This window comes from Phyllopteryx taeniolatus, chromosome 10 (assembly GCF_024500385.1).
Source record: "Phyllopteryx taeniolatus isolate TA_2022b chromosome 10, UOR_Ptae_1.2, whole genome shotgun sequence".
Taxonomy (NCBI): Eukaryota; Metazoa; Chordata; class Actinopteri; order Syngnathiformes; family Syngnathidae; genus Phyllopteryx; species Phyllopteryx taeniolatus.
This window is the reverse complement of record NC_084511.1, coordinates 1,908,365-1,924,887: the sequence shown is the minus strand read 5'-3', so window position 1 is coordinate 1,924,887 and position 16,523 is coordinate 1,908,365. Positions and strand designations below refer to the sequence as shown.

The window sequence follows — 16,523 nt, the reverse complement described above, 5'->3', positions numbered from 1 at the left end:
CTTTGGACTCTACAGTATGCTACTGGGTTTATATCCTTTAGCATGCCTTTGATGTATTCAGAACTTAAACCATTTTGTGATTTATTGACCAGTAGCAAAACGTTAAATTATATGCTAAAGCTGACTGGGAGCCAGTGTAGAGACTTTCGAATTGAAATAATATGTTCTGATCTCTTTGATCTGGTAAAAACTCGAGCTGCAGTGTTCTGAATGAGCTGCTGCTGTTTAATGTTCTTTTGGGGGAGTCCAGTCAGATGACCATTACAATAGTCAAGTCCACTTGAGATAAAAGCTTGGATGATCTTCTCCTGGTCTGCTTGACACATGCAAGCCTTCACTCTGGATTTGTTCTTCAGCTGGTAGAAGGCTGTTTTAGTGATTGATTTGATATGATTGTTGGAAGTCTGTTTGGAACAGCACACCAAGATTTGGGAATTGGTCTTTAGTTTTTAAAGAGAGTTATTATTTACTAACATCAATAGTCTTTTTTTTTTTTTTTTTTACTTCCAAAATCAATGATCTATTTTTTTTTGCGCTTTAACTGAATGGAATTTCAGTTCATCCAGTTATTTCTTTTAGACAGTGACACAACACCTTCATTGAACTGTGCTTATCTGGATACACTACTATCATGCCACAGTGACTCCTCTGCAACTTGATAAACTGCATTCTTCCAAGACGCCGTGCTGTAAGATTAATTGGACATTAATCTAATTAGCAGCTTTCCGTCAAATCTTGATTCCCGTCTTCAAAAGACTCCTTTCCTTCTCTTGAAGATAGCGACCAAAAGGTTGGGGATTCTCTCTCCGAGAAGACCAAGCTCGGACAGATCGAGAACGGGACGCAAACACAGCAATGAACTATTTGCTTAATTCTCAAACATGCATGCAAGGCGCCGCCGAACGCCCAACAGGAACAATTGATGGGACAATATTTCACAAATTCTACCCTGGCAGAATTTGTGAAATAGTTTTTTTTTTAAATACGACTGATGACTGAATAACAACCATCAATAATTTATTCATGGTTATGTTTTGTTTAATGATAATACTTTTCTGAAATGCTTGACAGTTTAATTTGAATCCCATTCAAATAAAATTAAATGTGTTTCGCCTGGCCCTTCATGTTTTGTTTAAAGAATTGTACCCATCTTACAAATTCTGCCTGGGTAATCAAACCTATGAGCACAACTGTGTGTTTTCTCATTTACTAAATAAAAGTAGGGCTGTGAATTTAAGTAAGAGCAAGTAAATAAAAAAGCAAATATTACGTGTTCAAATAAAGTGCTTGACTTCAGAATAATTATTTGAAAAAAAACTAACAAAGTACAGATAATACTTCATGTTTTTATTATATGGGTAGACACAAAATCATGCATTGTAAAAATTTTTAGGTCAACTTTGGGGGTGCATGGGTGTGCATTATACACGAGAAATTACGGTACTGTTTTCTAAATGAAAACAATAATTATAATAATAGAACTAATTATTTTATGATTATTTTATGCTACAGATAATGCAAAATAATATTTTTATTGTGCTTTTTATAACTGTGCTCTGCCCATATTCCTCAGCAAAATGGCTCATTTTTGTTCCGTGAATTTCCGCTACGTCATTTACTGTGCGCCACTACTCGGGCCAGCGTGGGAATGTATACAATAGACACTAAATTAAAACAAAATCTAATTTTTAAAAATACAGCAAGATCTTAGAGTAGCTGACAGGCTTAATCAGCATTATGTCATCTCCTCTAGTCGTGGCTCGAGTGAAATGTACTTTTTTAAAACAAAAAATTGTTGTAGATTGCAAGTTTAAATAAGGGCCACGTGATTCCCACCTTTTTTCCCAGAATGAATTATAGGTCCTCACGAACTAAAATCCACACTGTTATTCTACTGAATACAGCCGTATTCAATTAATTTTGCATTTACACAGCCGTAGGAACATGCATATAATGAATTTTGCATCTGTTGGTCTGTTAGTACACTCACTGCTAAAGTATTTGCCATGTAGTAACATAATTTCTACAAAAAACAGTGGACTGATATTATAACAACCATCAATAAGTCATGTTGGACTGATATTATTTTGAAACAGCTGTACATGTAAGCAACTAGAGTTAAAACAATGATCAAAATAAATAATATAGAAATGAAAGAAAAAAAGAATTTGCATCCACCCTCAGTTAAAATATTTGAAAATGTCGTGGAAGAAGTACATTAACATACATACATATGAACATCCATTTAGCCATTCATCAACAACAACCATGGAGCTGCAGTTGCTGTGAAAACAGGTCTTTATCCCAGTTATCTTTGTTTCCATCAGAGGCCTCTGTCTCTTTTGGTTTCCCATGGTCTCTATTGAGTCCTGGTAGCCTGAGGCCAACACAAACTGGGTGACTCAGGGATTCCCACAAGTGTTTATACAGCCCTTGGTTGGCTGTGCATACAAAGAAATACATGGAGCTTTTCTCACCTCAATGCTCTCAAATGGCATTTATTATATGGCCTAACAAAATCACAGCTAAGTTGTCAGCTAAGCATGTCATTGTTTCACAATTCTATCAGAACACCGAAACCAGAGGTGTCCAGACTTTTCCCACCAAGGGCCGCATCCAGAAAGATTGAAGGATCCTACAGCCTCTTTGACATTCTTTACCTTTAGCTTATTAAACACGCTAAACCAACGGATCAGTTTCAGTAAATATACACTGCCCTCCAAAGCATTGGAACACTAAAGCTGATTCCTTTCATTTTTGCTGCAGGCTGAAAACATTTGGGTTTGACATCAGAAGAAGAATATGAAACGAGATCAACATTTCAGCTTTTCATTTTCATTCCATTTGAATCAGGTACACAGCTTATAATAATTGCATTATTTGTAATGAAAAAATAATCATTTATGAGAGCAAAAAGCTGGACGGATGGACATTTAAATGGTGGATCTTTTCCCACAATGTCACCTGCAACTTTTGAGTAAATTTGACCTGTAGGCTGTACAACTCAACTGAGAAAAATTTAAAGCTGTTTGTGAGGGGAAAAACAAATACAAAATTGATATAATGTGGGTCCACAAGTACGCACTACCTCTTATAACTTGGGATGAGGCTCTGTTCAGAATTAACCAATCACACTCAAATTTGTGTTAAACGGGAGTCACCACACACCTAAAAAAGTTCAGATGTTGTGGTGGGCTTTTCCTGACATTGTTTTGCTTTCTAGCAGAAGCATGAAGGGTTTGTCCTAACACTGACCGGCATTGGAAACCGTTCATGAATTCCCTTCACCTTGACGAAGGCCCCAATGCATGATGCTGCAACCACGATTCTTCACTGTAGGTATGTTGTTCTTTTGGGAATGAGAAATGTGTTCACGCCAAACATAACTTTTGGACTTATGGCAAAAAGTTCAACCTTGGTGTCATCGGACCATGAAACATTTTTCGAGATGCGTTTGGGAGATTTCATGTGGATTTTTTCTTTGTAAGATCAGGCTTCTGTCTTGACACCCGACCCATTGCCCAGACATATAAAGAAGACAGGAGATTTGTCACATGTACGTCTCGTAACATGTAAGTATGCATGTATGTATGCATGTGTGTGTGTGTGTGTGTGTGTCTGTGTGTGTGTGTGTGTGTGTGTGTGCATGTACATGTATGTGGGGCGTCAGATTTTAGGTGGGCAGAGGACAGAAGAGGTAGAGGGGGCAGAGCAGGAATAGAGTTCAGATTCCTGACAGCCTGATGAATAAAACTGTCTTTAAGTCGGCTAGTCCTGACCTGCAGACTCCGCAGTCTCCTCCCTGATGGCAGAAGACTGAAGAGGCTGTGTGATGGATGGGTGGCATCCCCCGCTATGGGGAGGGCTTTGCGGGTGAGGCGGGTGCTGTAAATGCCCTGCATGGAGGGAAGAGAGGTTCTTCTCAGCTGCCCTCACTAAGCGATGGAGAGTCTTGTGGCAGGATGCGATGCAGGCTCCGTACCACACAGAGATGAAGTTGGTCAGGATGCTCTCTATGGTCCATCTGTAGAACGAGCAGATGATAGGGGTCGGGACTCTGGCTCATCTCAGCTTGCGCAGGAAGTAGAGACGCTGGTGAGCTTTCTTGGCCAATGAGGTGTTGCTGGTCCAGGAGAGGTCCTCAGGGATGTGGAATCCCAGGAACTTGGGTCTGGCTGAGACACACCCTGAACTGGTCGCCAGCCAAATGCAGGGCACATACAGACACTTATCCTCACTTGGGTCGCAGGCGTGCTGGAGACTATCTCAGCTGACTCTGGGCAAGAGGCCTGGTACACCCTGCACTGGTCGCCAGCCAATCGCAGGACGCAGGAGGGTGTTTGAGGACTAGCAAGCGTCTCAGCCACTATCCAGGAGGAAACAACAGGTCTACAAGAATACATAAAGAAATATGGCCCCCAGGGATGATCTACTAAGTGAAGTAGAGGCCTCGGGATCTACTAAGTGAATGCCTCGGGCAACAGAAACACAGTAAGGAGAAGGAGACAGATTGGCTGTCATGGAAAGAGAAGCCCCCTTCATTGAAGAAGTGGCTGACATCGAGAAAACCTACCAGTATGAAGAAAAGGCTGGATTGAAAGACAACACAGAGGCATTAATCATGGCAGCACAAGAACAGGACATAAACCAGAGGGGGGCAAACTACAGCCCACGGGCCACATCCGAGCCATTATTAATTTAAATCCGGCCCACTAAAGATTGGTACAGAATCACCCAAATCATATCAAAATCACTTGATGTCCAGTGGTTTCACCAGGTGGCGCAGCAGGCACAGTGATACATTCACTTGACTTTGGCCGTTCTGTTTTTCTCTGCTACTGCTCTGCACCCATCTTCAACCATGAGTTGGTCAAAGAAAAGAAAAGTTCAGTGCCGAGTGTTTAATAGAGAATGGACTACTAAATAGTTTTTCACTGAAGTCCGGACAAAGGCTGTATGTCTTATTTGCCAAGAAACCATTTTGGTTTTAAAGGAATATAACATTACCCGTCACTTTTCTACCAAGCATGCTAATTATGTTAACAACCAATCAACGCAGGAATGGACGGCTATGGCACAGCAGTTAAAATCCCGCTTGCATGCTCAGCAAAACACCGTTGAGCATCCCAGACAGAGAGAGAGTCGTGATTGGTGCAGATTGTAATGGACATGTTGGTGAAGGAAATAGGGGTGATGAAGAAGTGATGGGTAAGTACGGCATCCAGGAAATTAACTTGGAGGGACAGATGGTGGTAGTCTTTGAAAAAAGGATGCAAATGGCTGTAGTGAACACTTTTTTTCCAGAAGAGGCAGGAACATAGGGTGACCTACAAGAGCGGCGGTAGAAGCACGCAGGTGGATTACATCTTGTGTAGACAATGTAATCTGAAGGAGGTTACCGACTGTAAGGTAGTGTTAGGGGAGAGTGTGGCTAGACAGCATAGGATGGTGGTGTGTAAGATGACTCTGGTGGTTGGGAAGAAGATTAGGAAGACGAAGGCAGAGCAGAGAACCATGTGGTGGAAGCTGAGAAAGGACGAGTGTAGACAGGCTCTCGGTGGACGGGAGGAGCTTCCAGAAGACTGGACCACTACAGCAAAGGTGATCAGAGAGGCAGGTAGGAAAGTACTTGGTGTATCTTCTGGCAGGAAAGGGGAGAAGGAGACTTGGTGGTGGAACCTCACAGTACAGGAAATCATACAAGGAAAAAGGTTAGCTCAGAAGAAGTAGGACACTGAGAGGACCGAGGAGAGGCGAAAGGAATACATTGAGATGCAACATAGGGCAAAGGTAGAGGTGGTAAAGGCCAAACAAGAGACATATGATGACATGTATGCTAGGTTGGACACTAAAGAAGGAGAAAGGGATCTACACACGTTGGCCAGACAGAGGGACAGAAATGGGAAGGTTGTGCATCAGGTTAGGGTGATTAAGGATAGAGATGGAAATATGTTGACTGGTGCCAGTAGTGTGCTAGATAGATGGAAAGAATACTTCAAGGAGTTGATCAATGAGCAAAATGAGAGAGAAGGGAGAGTAGAAGAGGCGAGTTTGGTGGACCAGGAAGTGGCAATGATTAGTAAGGGGGAAGTTAGAAAGGCATTAAAGAGAATGAAAAATGGAAAGGCAGTTGGTCCGGATGACATTCCTGTCGAGGTATGGAAGCATCTAGGAGAGGTGGCTGTGGAGTTTTTGACCAGCTTGTTCAATAGAATTCTAGTGCGTGAGAAGATGCCTGAGGAATGGAGGAAAAGTGTGCCGGTGCCCATTTTTAAGAACAAGGGTGATGTGCAGAGCTGTGGGAACTATAGAGGGATAAAGTTGATGAGCCACACAATGAAGTTATGAGAAAGATTAATGGAGGCAAGACTCGGAACAGAAGTGAGTATTTGCGAGCAACAGTATGGTTTCATGCCGAGAAAGAGTACCACAGATGCATTATTTGCCTTGAGGATGTTGATGGAAAAGTACAGAGAAGGTCAGAAGGAGCTACATTGTGTCTTTGTAGATCTCGAGAAAGCCTATGACAGAGTACCCAGGGAGGAACTGTGGTACTGCATGCGGACGTCTGGAGTGGCAGAGAAGTATGTTAGAATAATATAGGACATGTATGAGGGCAGCAGAACAGTGGTGAGGTGTGCTTTAGGTGTGACAGACGAATTTAGGGTGGAGGTGGGACTGCATCAGGGATCAGCCCTGAGCCCCTTCCTTTTTGCAGTGATGGATAGGCTGGCAGATGAGGTTAGACTAGAATCCCCGTGGACTATGATGTTTACAGATGACATTGTGATCTGCAGTGAAAGCAGGGAGCAGGTGGAGGAACAGTTAGAAAGATGGAGGCATGCACTGGAAAGCAGAGGAATGAAGATTAGCCGAAGTAAAACAGAATATATGTGCATGAATGAGAGGGTTGGTGGGGGAAAGAGTGAGGCTGCAGGCAGAAGAGATAGCAAGGGTGCAGGACTTTCAATATGTGGGGTCAACCGTCCAGAGCAATGGTGAGTGTGGTCAGGAAGTGAAGAAACGGGTCCTAGCAGGTTGGAACAGGTTGAGGAATGGGTCAGGTGTGTTATGTGATAGAAGAGTCTCTGCTTGGATGAAGGGCAAAGTTTATAAAACAGTGGTGAGGCAGCCATGATGTACGGATTAGATACAGTGGCACTGAAGAGACCACAAGAAGTAGAGCTGGAGGTCGCGGAAATGAAGATGTTGAGGTTCCCTCTCGGAGTGACCAGGTTGGATAAAATTAGACGTGTGGGACGTGTCCCATACGTCAGGCTGCTCTCGGGTGGACCCCAGGGCCTGATCCCGCCCCTCGATTGATTGGGTGGGGTCCTCAGCCGCCGCGGTGCGGCCACAGCAATTACAGGACACTTCTGTCAGTCTTTGTGCATGTAAAACGGTGTCAATTCACTTGCATCTATCCGCAGACACACACCCCTTGCTGCAACAAATAACACATGAATATGCAAAGCGCTTGTGTATCCCCTCACTTATACTCTCGTCCTGTACACTTAGAATTTACATAATTAATCCCACCACACTTCGGTTGTGCAGCCGGGTTCACGACCCTGGTCCTCCATGTTTCTTCTCCTGTCCTTGTCCTATTTTGTCTTGTCCTGTCCTTCCCTCTCAGGGTGTAGCACTACAGCCCAACGGTGTCCAAGAAACACACAAGGAATTTGTCTCCGGTAGTTGGAGTCACTCTAGTACTACAACAGACAGTCAATTGACAGAGAATAGACATTGAGACATAACGACATTGAGAAAAACAGAGAGACTTCAAGGAATGTATGCAGTTTAAAGTGACTAGTAGTGCGATAATCTGGGACAATGTTGATTGTGCAATGTTGATTGTTCAATGTGCAAATGGAGCAGATGCTACTCTGGCATGAGTGGCCAGTATTGGTCTACAACAGATGTGCAAATAGTGCAGCATGGCGAGACTACAACAGTGAGTACATGAGTAATGTATAATTGGCCCGGCAGAAATGTGACAACAAACTCAAGACAAAGAATTGGCGGCATGTTGCAATGGAATTGTAAGTTAGCGGTTTAAGAAGTTGATAGCAAGAGGGAAGAAGCTGTTGGAATGTCTGCTAGTTTTAGTTTGCATTGTTCGGTAGTGCGTACGATCATGCACGTACGATCGTGCTTGGGTGGGGAGGGATTCATTCCGTGGACATACTGTACCTGTATTTTAATCGCCAGCTCATCTGTATCTTGCATGACCTTGTCTTTTGCCACACGGCCAAGTTACAACGGGACGGTGCTTTCTCCATGCAAGGGACACTGTTACTGCATTTAACTTAAAGGAAATGAAACGCTTTGTTTGGCGGCGAATGAAGTTGGCAGTGTTTTCGCCCACCAGCGCAGACAGCCCCTTTTGTTAAATACAACAGCTGGATGCATCTACGAAAATACCACAATTCGGTCAAACCCGCCTCTTTGCAAAGATACACTATGCGCCACGCCGGATTTGCACTCGTCAGGAAAATCAAGCCCTTAAAGTCAAAGTTCAAGGTCGGTTGAAAAGATCCCACATTTTGGTCAATCAAAATACAAAATGAACAGCTCCTTGGTATTTTACCAAGCAATGCCATGTTATGGATCGCTCAAACTAGAACTAAAATAGTTTGTTGTTTAATTTGCTTTCAGTTTAGTGCATTGTTCTCACATCTACGATATCTGATCTAAATAATAGGCATAGTTTGGTGGCTTAATCTGACTTATATTTTACACCATGCACCTGGAGCGCCTGATGAAATGTGTCAAGCCCATTACAGACAGAATTCTCAGAGGAGTGATTGCTGTTTTCTCATCTGTACACAGCATGTCAAACAAGGGAGGTGGTCTTGATCAGTTTTTTAGCCATGAGAACCAGCCAGCACCACCATCTTTATCGCAAAGAGGCATATTAAGAAACGGAGCACAATCAGATCTTGTTCACTGTCTGATTTCAATGTATTCTGGCTTGTCCGAAACCACTGTTGTGTATGTCGAAGCTGTATTATTTGATGGTGCTGCAGCGGTTGCTTATGCTGAAATCAGGTACTGCTAAAACCTTTCACAACTATGCTGACAGTGTTGTTATACCATACATAGCACCATAGTTGACGAGCACAAAACGCATCAACATTATTTGGTGTTTACCAAATAAATAGCCTGAAAGCTATAACAAGAAAGAGGAGAGGAAAGAGAACTCGGAGAAGAGTTGAACCAGGCACTCCAAGGACTGGAAAGATTTCTTGTCTATGAAGGAAAACAAAGCTGAACTATTTCAATATCTTCCTACTCAGGTGGTTAATACACCGTACCTTTACGTCTGGATAAAGAAGTTTAGGCCAAACACGGTAATACTGTCCTCTGTTCTCCTGGATGCAAACATAGGGAACCTGATACTCTTCTCTTTCTTCATGTGACGGAAGCAGTCAAAAAGGGAACCAAGAGGGCATGGTGCAAACAGCTGACTGACTTAGTCACCTTTTGTCACTGGATGTTTTTAAGAAAGTTAGTCTGGAAGAAATGTGAACTGCGTTTGGAGCTGGTAGAGGTTTCTGTTATATAGCCATTCACAATGTGGTTACTCGCTGTGATACAACCTCTTCATTTTGTGGTTGTGGTAAAAAGACTGCCTGGGATAAATGGTATGTATAGCCAAAGGTTACAGAGGCTTTCCACAAAATGTTGCTGATACCACGAGTTGGGTGATTGTTCCTTGTTTCAGGTAGAATGTTTTGTTCTGCTCATTTATGACAGAACAAGTGCATGCTCAGATGTCAATAAAGCAAGTAAACATTTTCACGCAACAGTTAAGATCACTGGAAAACATCCCCCCCTACACAAGATGCTTTTGAGACAACACAACAACAAAAGAGCAATATACCAGGCGATAACATCTGGAACCTTGCCTTGGTTTCACATTTGGCCAGTCCCTCAGACTTTGCGATGGACTGACACCGATGCCGGATGGCAGACACTTTAGACAACTCTCTCTGAGGCATCCATCGCAAGCTTGTTGTGAACCTGTGCACTATGATTGCAAAAGGGGCTATGTTGGGCACTGTAAATGTAAAAAGGCTGCATTAAGGTGCACAACACTGTGCACATGTTCTGGTGACTGCAGTAACTAAAACTGTTGTGAACCCTCAGGCAAGGTCTTTACAACAAATTCCATTGTTTTATAATGATTTTAGAATGCTTATAATGTATTCTGTTCAATTCTGTTTAATGCTGTTCTCAGTCACGTGCACCTTTCCTCTGTATAAGCGTGTCTGCAGGAAATGCTCCCAGTCAGTCAAGCGGAGCGCTCATCAATGTCACGCAACAACATTTACAGATTTTGAAACTCGGCGCACACATAAGGCGCGCTGTGTCGCATTACAAGGCGCCCCGTCCATCCATCCATCCATCCATCCATTTTCTGAGCCGCTTCTCCCCACCAGGGTCGCGGGCGTGCTGGAGCCTATCCCAGCTGTCATTGGGCAGGAGGCGGGGTACACCCTGAACTGGTTGCCAGCCAATCGCAGGGCACATAGGAACAAACAACCATTCGCACTCACAGTCATGCCTACGGCCAATTTAGAGTCTCCAATTAATGCATGTTTTTGGGATGTGGGAGGAAACCGGAGTACCCGGAGAATACCCACGCAGGCACGGGGAGAACATGCAAACTCCACACAGGCGGGGCCGGGGATTGAACCCGGGTCCTCAGAACTGTGAGGCTGACGCTCTAACCAGTCGGCCACCGTGCCCGCCCCGTCCATTTTGGAGAAAATTTCTAACTTTTAAGTGTGCCTTATGGTTGTGAAAATACTCTTTGTTGTTTCTGATGTGGTGATGTTAAAATAGGCCTACAATTGTATTGTATCTACAGTATACTCATAGGCCTGTTTTTTTGTCATGTCAATATTTACATGTAATTATTTGATCAAATAGAAAGGAGCTGTACATTTGATTTTTAGATTGACCAAAATGTGGGATCCTTTTGAGCGATCTTGACCTTTGACCCGTAAGGGTGACGGTTATTGACCACCCAGTTATTGGCTCACCCCCCAGGTCAAACTGAGAACGCCTCCGCATCCTAAATCAAAGCTTATATACTCAAGAGCAAAAAGTTTAATGCTTCTTTCATTTTCTGCACAATTCTTATGATAATCAGAGCTTAACAGCTCTTTTCCATTGGAGGCTGACCTGACCGCAGTGAAAAACACCAGAAGTAAATAAAGACGGAAATCACAACTGTCAAGTTATTTGCAGTTTGCAACTTCGTCTAACCTATGATCAAACAGAACAATGGAACCGTACCCATCCTTGACAAATTCACTATACTGACGGCTATTTTCAAATGAAACGTCGGTGCTTGCAGTCTAATGCTCTTGCCTTTGATCTATAAACTATTTCCTTCCAGTGAGTTGCACTTTGTGATGGCACTCTGTTGTAACATATTTATTCAGTTAGACCTTTGTAAAGTTGAAATTCTTGATTTTTTTTATCTATCATTTATTCTTATTTGAAGTTTCATTTTGCAATGCAAATTGTTTTATATACTTGTTGAAAAGTTTTGTCATAAAAACACAGATGTTTTCCCAAACATGAGGAATAATCGTGATGAATAATCATGATCATAATACTGATCAAAATAATCATGATCGTTACATTTTGGCCATAATCGTGCAGCCCTACTGCGGCACATAGGATTCAATTTCTCAGGCTGTCGCAATCCAGTTTAAGTAAATGGTAAAATGGCAAATGGACTGCACTTATATAGCGCTTTATCGACACCATCACAGTGCCCAAAGCGCTTTACAAAGCCTCACATTCACACATTCACACACACATTTGTACACCAATGGGCAGCTGCTGCCAGGCCCACTGAGAGCAATTATGGTTCGCTGTCTTGCCCATGGACACTTCGACATGCTGACAGTTGGAGGTGGGATTTGAACCGGCAACCCTTCAGTCACTGGACGACCCGCCCTACCAACTGAGCCACAGCCCCCCAAAGTACAAGGATAGTAAACCTAATGGCACATTACCTGATAGCAGTGAGATCGGTCCACAGTTTAATAAAAGCCACATGCGGACCAAAAGCCTCCAGTAAGTATGTGTAATGCCCACCAGACTTCTTAATACAAGTTCCCAGTTCAGCATAGGACAAGGCTCCTAGGAAAGACAAGGATGACAGATTAGCAACACAACTTTTTCGCACAGTGCATTTGTGATCATAGCCATGCACAAACAATAATGAGACTCCCATTTATTCCTCTTAAAAAAAAAGGTTTAATGCCTCACTTTAATCTTTTACAGAGTAGACCAGACCTGGGCATGATACAGCCCATCCAGACTGTCTGCAGTCACTCACTTTTGAAAGTGGTGCTTTTATTTTTGAAAGTGTCTCTCTGCAGATCGCCATACGCAGGAATACAACAGTTGTTTTGTGCCTTCGTGTATGTGCGTATGTGTGTGAGTGGGACAAGCAAGCATGTGCAAGAGCAATGTGTCAAAAAGCAAAGACTGCAAAATGACGGGGATTTGCCCGGATAATGATTTGGGAGTCCCAACTAGTAACGGCTCATGTAAGTTAGCGGATGGCGTAAGAAACGTCTGCATACTTTAAAAATGCAGAAAATCGATGCATGCTGTAGATGCTTTTTTTTTGTGAGTGTTGATTAAATAGTGATAAACTGTATAACATGTTTGTGTGAACATCAAAAACCGTTTCAGTTTCGCACATAGCCCTTTGGGGGAAATTATTTGCGCACCCTTTGAGTCGAACAAAGTGGTCTACATTCGGCAGACTGGTCATTGCTTACTTGAGTACAATATTCCGCTACTCTGGTCAGAATTACAGGCAGGAAGACGACAGTTTTTTACAAGTGACCAAACGTATGGTACAAGCCAGAGAGGTATGTCGTCTATTTCGGACAAAATTGCTGCTGTGCTAGCTTGGTGCTTATCAAGGAAACCTTGAGCGTGAGTTGGATTTTTCAGAAATGGCACTTCACTGCACCTATACTATTTTGCTTGCCACATGTACTTTGGTCTACTCACCTCAGCTCGGGATGATCAGTTTTCCATTGTGAAACATGACAAAACAGTAGCACCTCAGTAGTTGTATAGAATTAATTTGGGATTCAGATGAATAAAAACCCCACTAGGAATTTTGGTGGATGTGTATGTAGGTACCAGAATGTTTAAAATATGTAAACAGTATTTATACTTTACATATTTGAGACAAAGATTACAACAGTACACGTATTTACTTAAATCTTTAATTCTAAACCCTTATACAGTCATTAACATTCATCAACATTGCCTTCTGAGAGAGGCGAAGAGGCTTGCGTCAGTGGCGGAGGAGAGGCTTTAGGTTCACTCGGAGACTTCTGCTGGAGGCGCTGATGGTGTAGCTGGGGTTTTACCTTGGAGAAAAACATGCTGATGGGTAGTTGTTGTCTTTGTTTTTTCTTTTGCTTCAAAATTCCCCATAACCCCGTCTCTTATTACACGGAGTTACCACACGTTTGGCTTCCTTATTGAAGCAGTTTTGCGGATGTTTGCTTCCTCTTTCTTGATGTACCGCACTGTAGATGGATTCACGCCATAATGGCATGCCTCGAAAAAGCAGAAGCGAAATCCATAATTAGAAATGAAATGAAGAAGATTTGGCAAAGACAACGGAATGAAGGTTGTTCAGGAAGAGAACTTTAAAGTATCGAGCCCTTCGTGAGAGGAAAAAAGAGGTGGACAACAAATTGGATTTTCATTTCCAAAGATGATTCATCTTATTGTATAAAAGCATAAAGTTTCAAACCTATGGAAATAATTCTAAAAGATTTATTTTGTGTTTAAAATAACTACTGTAATTTCTCATGTATAATGCACATTTCTTTCCTCTGCCAATGTGCTGAGAGGAGAGGGGGCAACTTCAAAGAAAAAGCTTCATATATGACTACATTGGACATCAATGCCATTTTAAGCTTTTATTTTGAAGTTGGCCACAGGGCGCAGTGCCAGCCCTAAATGAAGCCTTAACCATATGTTCGCCCCCTGGTGGCTGGCTGTCTAAGTTGTGGGCAGTGCTAAAATTGAAGCACTTTTCATATGCAGCAGTGCCCACATTTTAAATGTAAAAAATCGCTGACGATCAGGCTGATTTAATCGTGGTCTCCATAATTGCGATCACGATTAAAATTCGATTAAATGTGCAATTATGATGAGGGGTGCTGTATTTCTGTTGTTCGAATATTATGTTACAATGAAGTATTGTATGGCAATTTTCCAAGTAGTTTAAAAATGACATCCTCTACAGTTTAAATCTCAAATTTTCGGGATGCTGGGATAAATTTTTTGGGGGGAGGGGACGGTCTAGCAACTCCTACGACGGTAAATACACAAAAAAGTCAAGAGAAAGATTTTAAGCTGTCCAACAAAGAACAAAAACTGAAATAAAGAAAACAATAATAAAATAAGCCACAGATGTGTGTGTCTGAAAAATATTGCTTTGAAGCAGCGGATAATTATTGAAAGATGTTATCCAAGTCATGAATCCTGTTATGAGTTTTCGCTTTCACCCCCATGTGTTAGATAGTCTCTAATTAGCCCACAGTTCATGTAAATACATCGACGTTAACAACTCCTTTACAGCTCAAGAGAATAATATATGACAATGGACAATGTATGAGCAAAAGAATAAGAAACTCTTGAGAATGTCAGAAGCTGCTGAGAGTTGAAACATGACTTTTTCCATGAAACTCCCATGATTTAATGACCTCTAAGTATTTAGAGAGAAACCAGACAAGCACATAAACATGACATCTACAGTACATTAAGAAGAGCCAACCATCCATCCATTTTCTTCCGCTTATCCGGTGTCGAGTCGTGGTGGCAGCACCTTAAGCAGGAAAGCCCAGACTTCCTTCTCTCCAGTCACTTTCATCCAGATCTTCTGAGGGGATCCCGAGGTGGACCCAGACCAGATATAGTCTCTCCAGCGTGTCCTGGGTCATCGATGGGGCCTCCTTTCAATGGAATGTCCCCAGAACAGCTTACCGGGGAGGTGTCCAAGTGGCATCCTAATGAGCCACCTCATCTGGCGCCTCTCCATGTGGAGGAGCAGCTGCTCGACTCTGAGAGCCTCCTGGATGACCGAGGTTCTTACCCTGTCTCTGTGGGGGAAACTCATTTCGGCCGTTTGTTTCCATGATCTTGTTCTTTCAGTCAGGACCCACAGCTCTTGACCGTAGGTAAGGGGTGGAACGTAGATCAACCAGTAAATCGAGACCTTTGTCTTTCGGCTCAGGTCCTTCTTTACCACGACGGACCAATATAGAGTCCCCATCACTGCAGATGCTGCACCGATCCAACTGTCTTCTCACGCTCCATTCTTCCCTCACTCATGAACAAGACCCCAAGATACTTCAACTCCTGCACTCATTTCTGACCTGAAGATGACAATCCACCCTTTTCTGACTGAGGATCTTGGCCTCAGATTTGGAGGTGCTGATTCTCATCCCATCCCAAGGCCCACCCCCCAAAAAAAAAAAAAAAAAACAATCATTAATGGACTTTGACAATTACATAATTTACTATCGAAATTCATTTGTCAACGGGGGTGGGAGGATTTTGATGTCCACACGAACCCGTTTGGATGCCATCCCCCATGATTTTTGGATGCCATCTCACACAATTTTTCAGAGAAGGCCAACCAACAGTAAGAAAACCTGAATCAGTAAATGCTCACTTAATGCTGCATGATAGACTGAATCCACCATTTTTAGGGTAAGGAGAGATTTGCATGCATGTATAAGATTAAGTCTTTTCCTCGCACTAAAGAAAAAACAACTTTTTTATATTTTATAAAAGAAGCCCAGTTTCTTTGTAAGGTACTCAATATGCTGTTTGAAAGATAAATTTTCCTCCAAATAAAGTCCGTGTTATTTTTAGACAGAAATGTGTTTGTGAATTACTTTGTTGTTCAGTATAGCAGTCTGACAAACTGTATTCCTTGACTTTGGAAAACACATCATTTTAGTCTTGTCAGACTTGCGTACAAGGCGCAACTGATGAAGATTTTCCTGAATATCAATAAAGGCAGATTGCAGATGTTCTATGACACTGGTGAATGCTGAAGCCGAACAATATTAAATGGTGTAATCTGCATAAAAGGGAAATTTGGTAACAGGATTTATGAGACCTGGGGCCTCATTTATCAAGCATGCTTACACCCGGAAGTGTGCGTAAACCATGCCTACAAATATTTCAATGCAAAGTCTGGGATTTATCAACATGGACTCATGGGGACATGGACACCTTTACACACCGCTCTGACCATGCATACACAGAAAACCTTGTGGTAGAACAGTGAAACTACACATAGAACACCAGAATCAGAATCACCTTTATTTGCCGAGTATGTCCAAAAAACACACAAGGAATTTGTCTCCGGTAGTTGGAGCCGCTCTAGTACGACAACAGACAGTCAATTGACAGAGAACACTTTGGAGACATAAAGACATTGACAA

General features: G+C 42.4%; 1 protein-coding gene across 2 annotated transcripts in view; it reads right to left on the bottom strand.

Moving 5' to 3' along the window:
• Positions 1-16,523, bottom strand: part of slc7a11 (solute carrier family 7 member 11) — a 60,895-nt gene that overhangs the window by 41,028 nt on the left and 3,344 nt on the right. For both annotated transcript variants that reach the window (XM_061787699.1, XM_061787700.1), the window contains exon 2: positions 12,039-12,165. In XM_061787699.1, the coding sequence (XP_061643683.1) occupies positions 12,039-12,165 (127 nt within the window). The remainder of the gene's footprint in view (positions 1-12,038; positions 12,166-16,523) is intronic.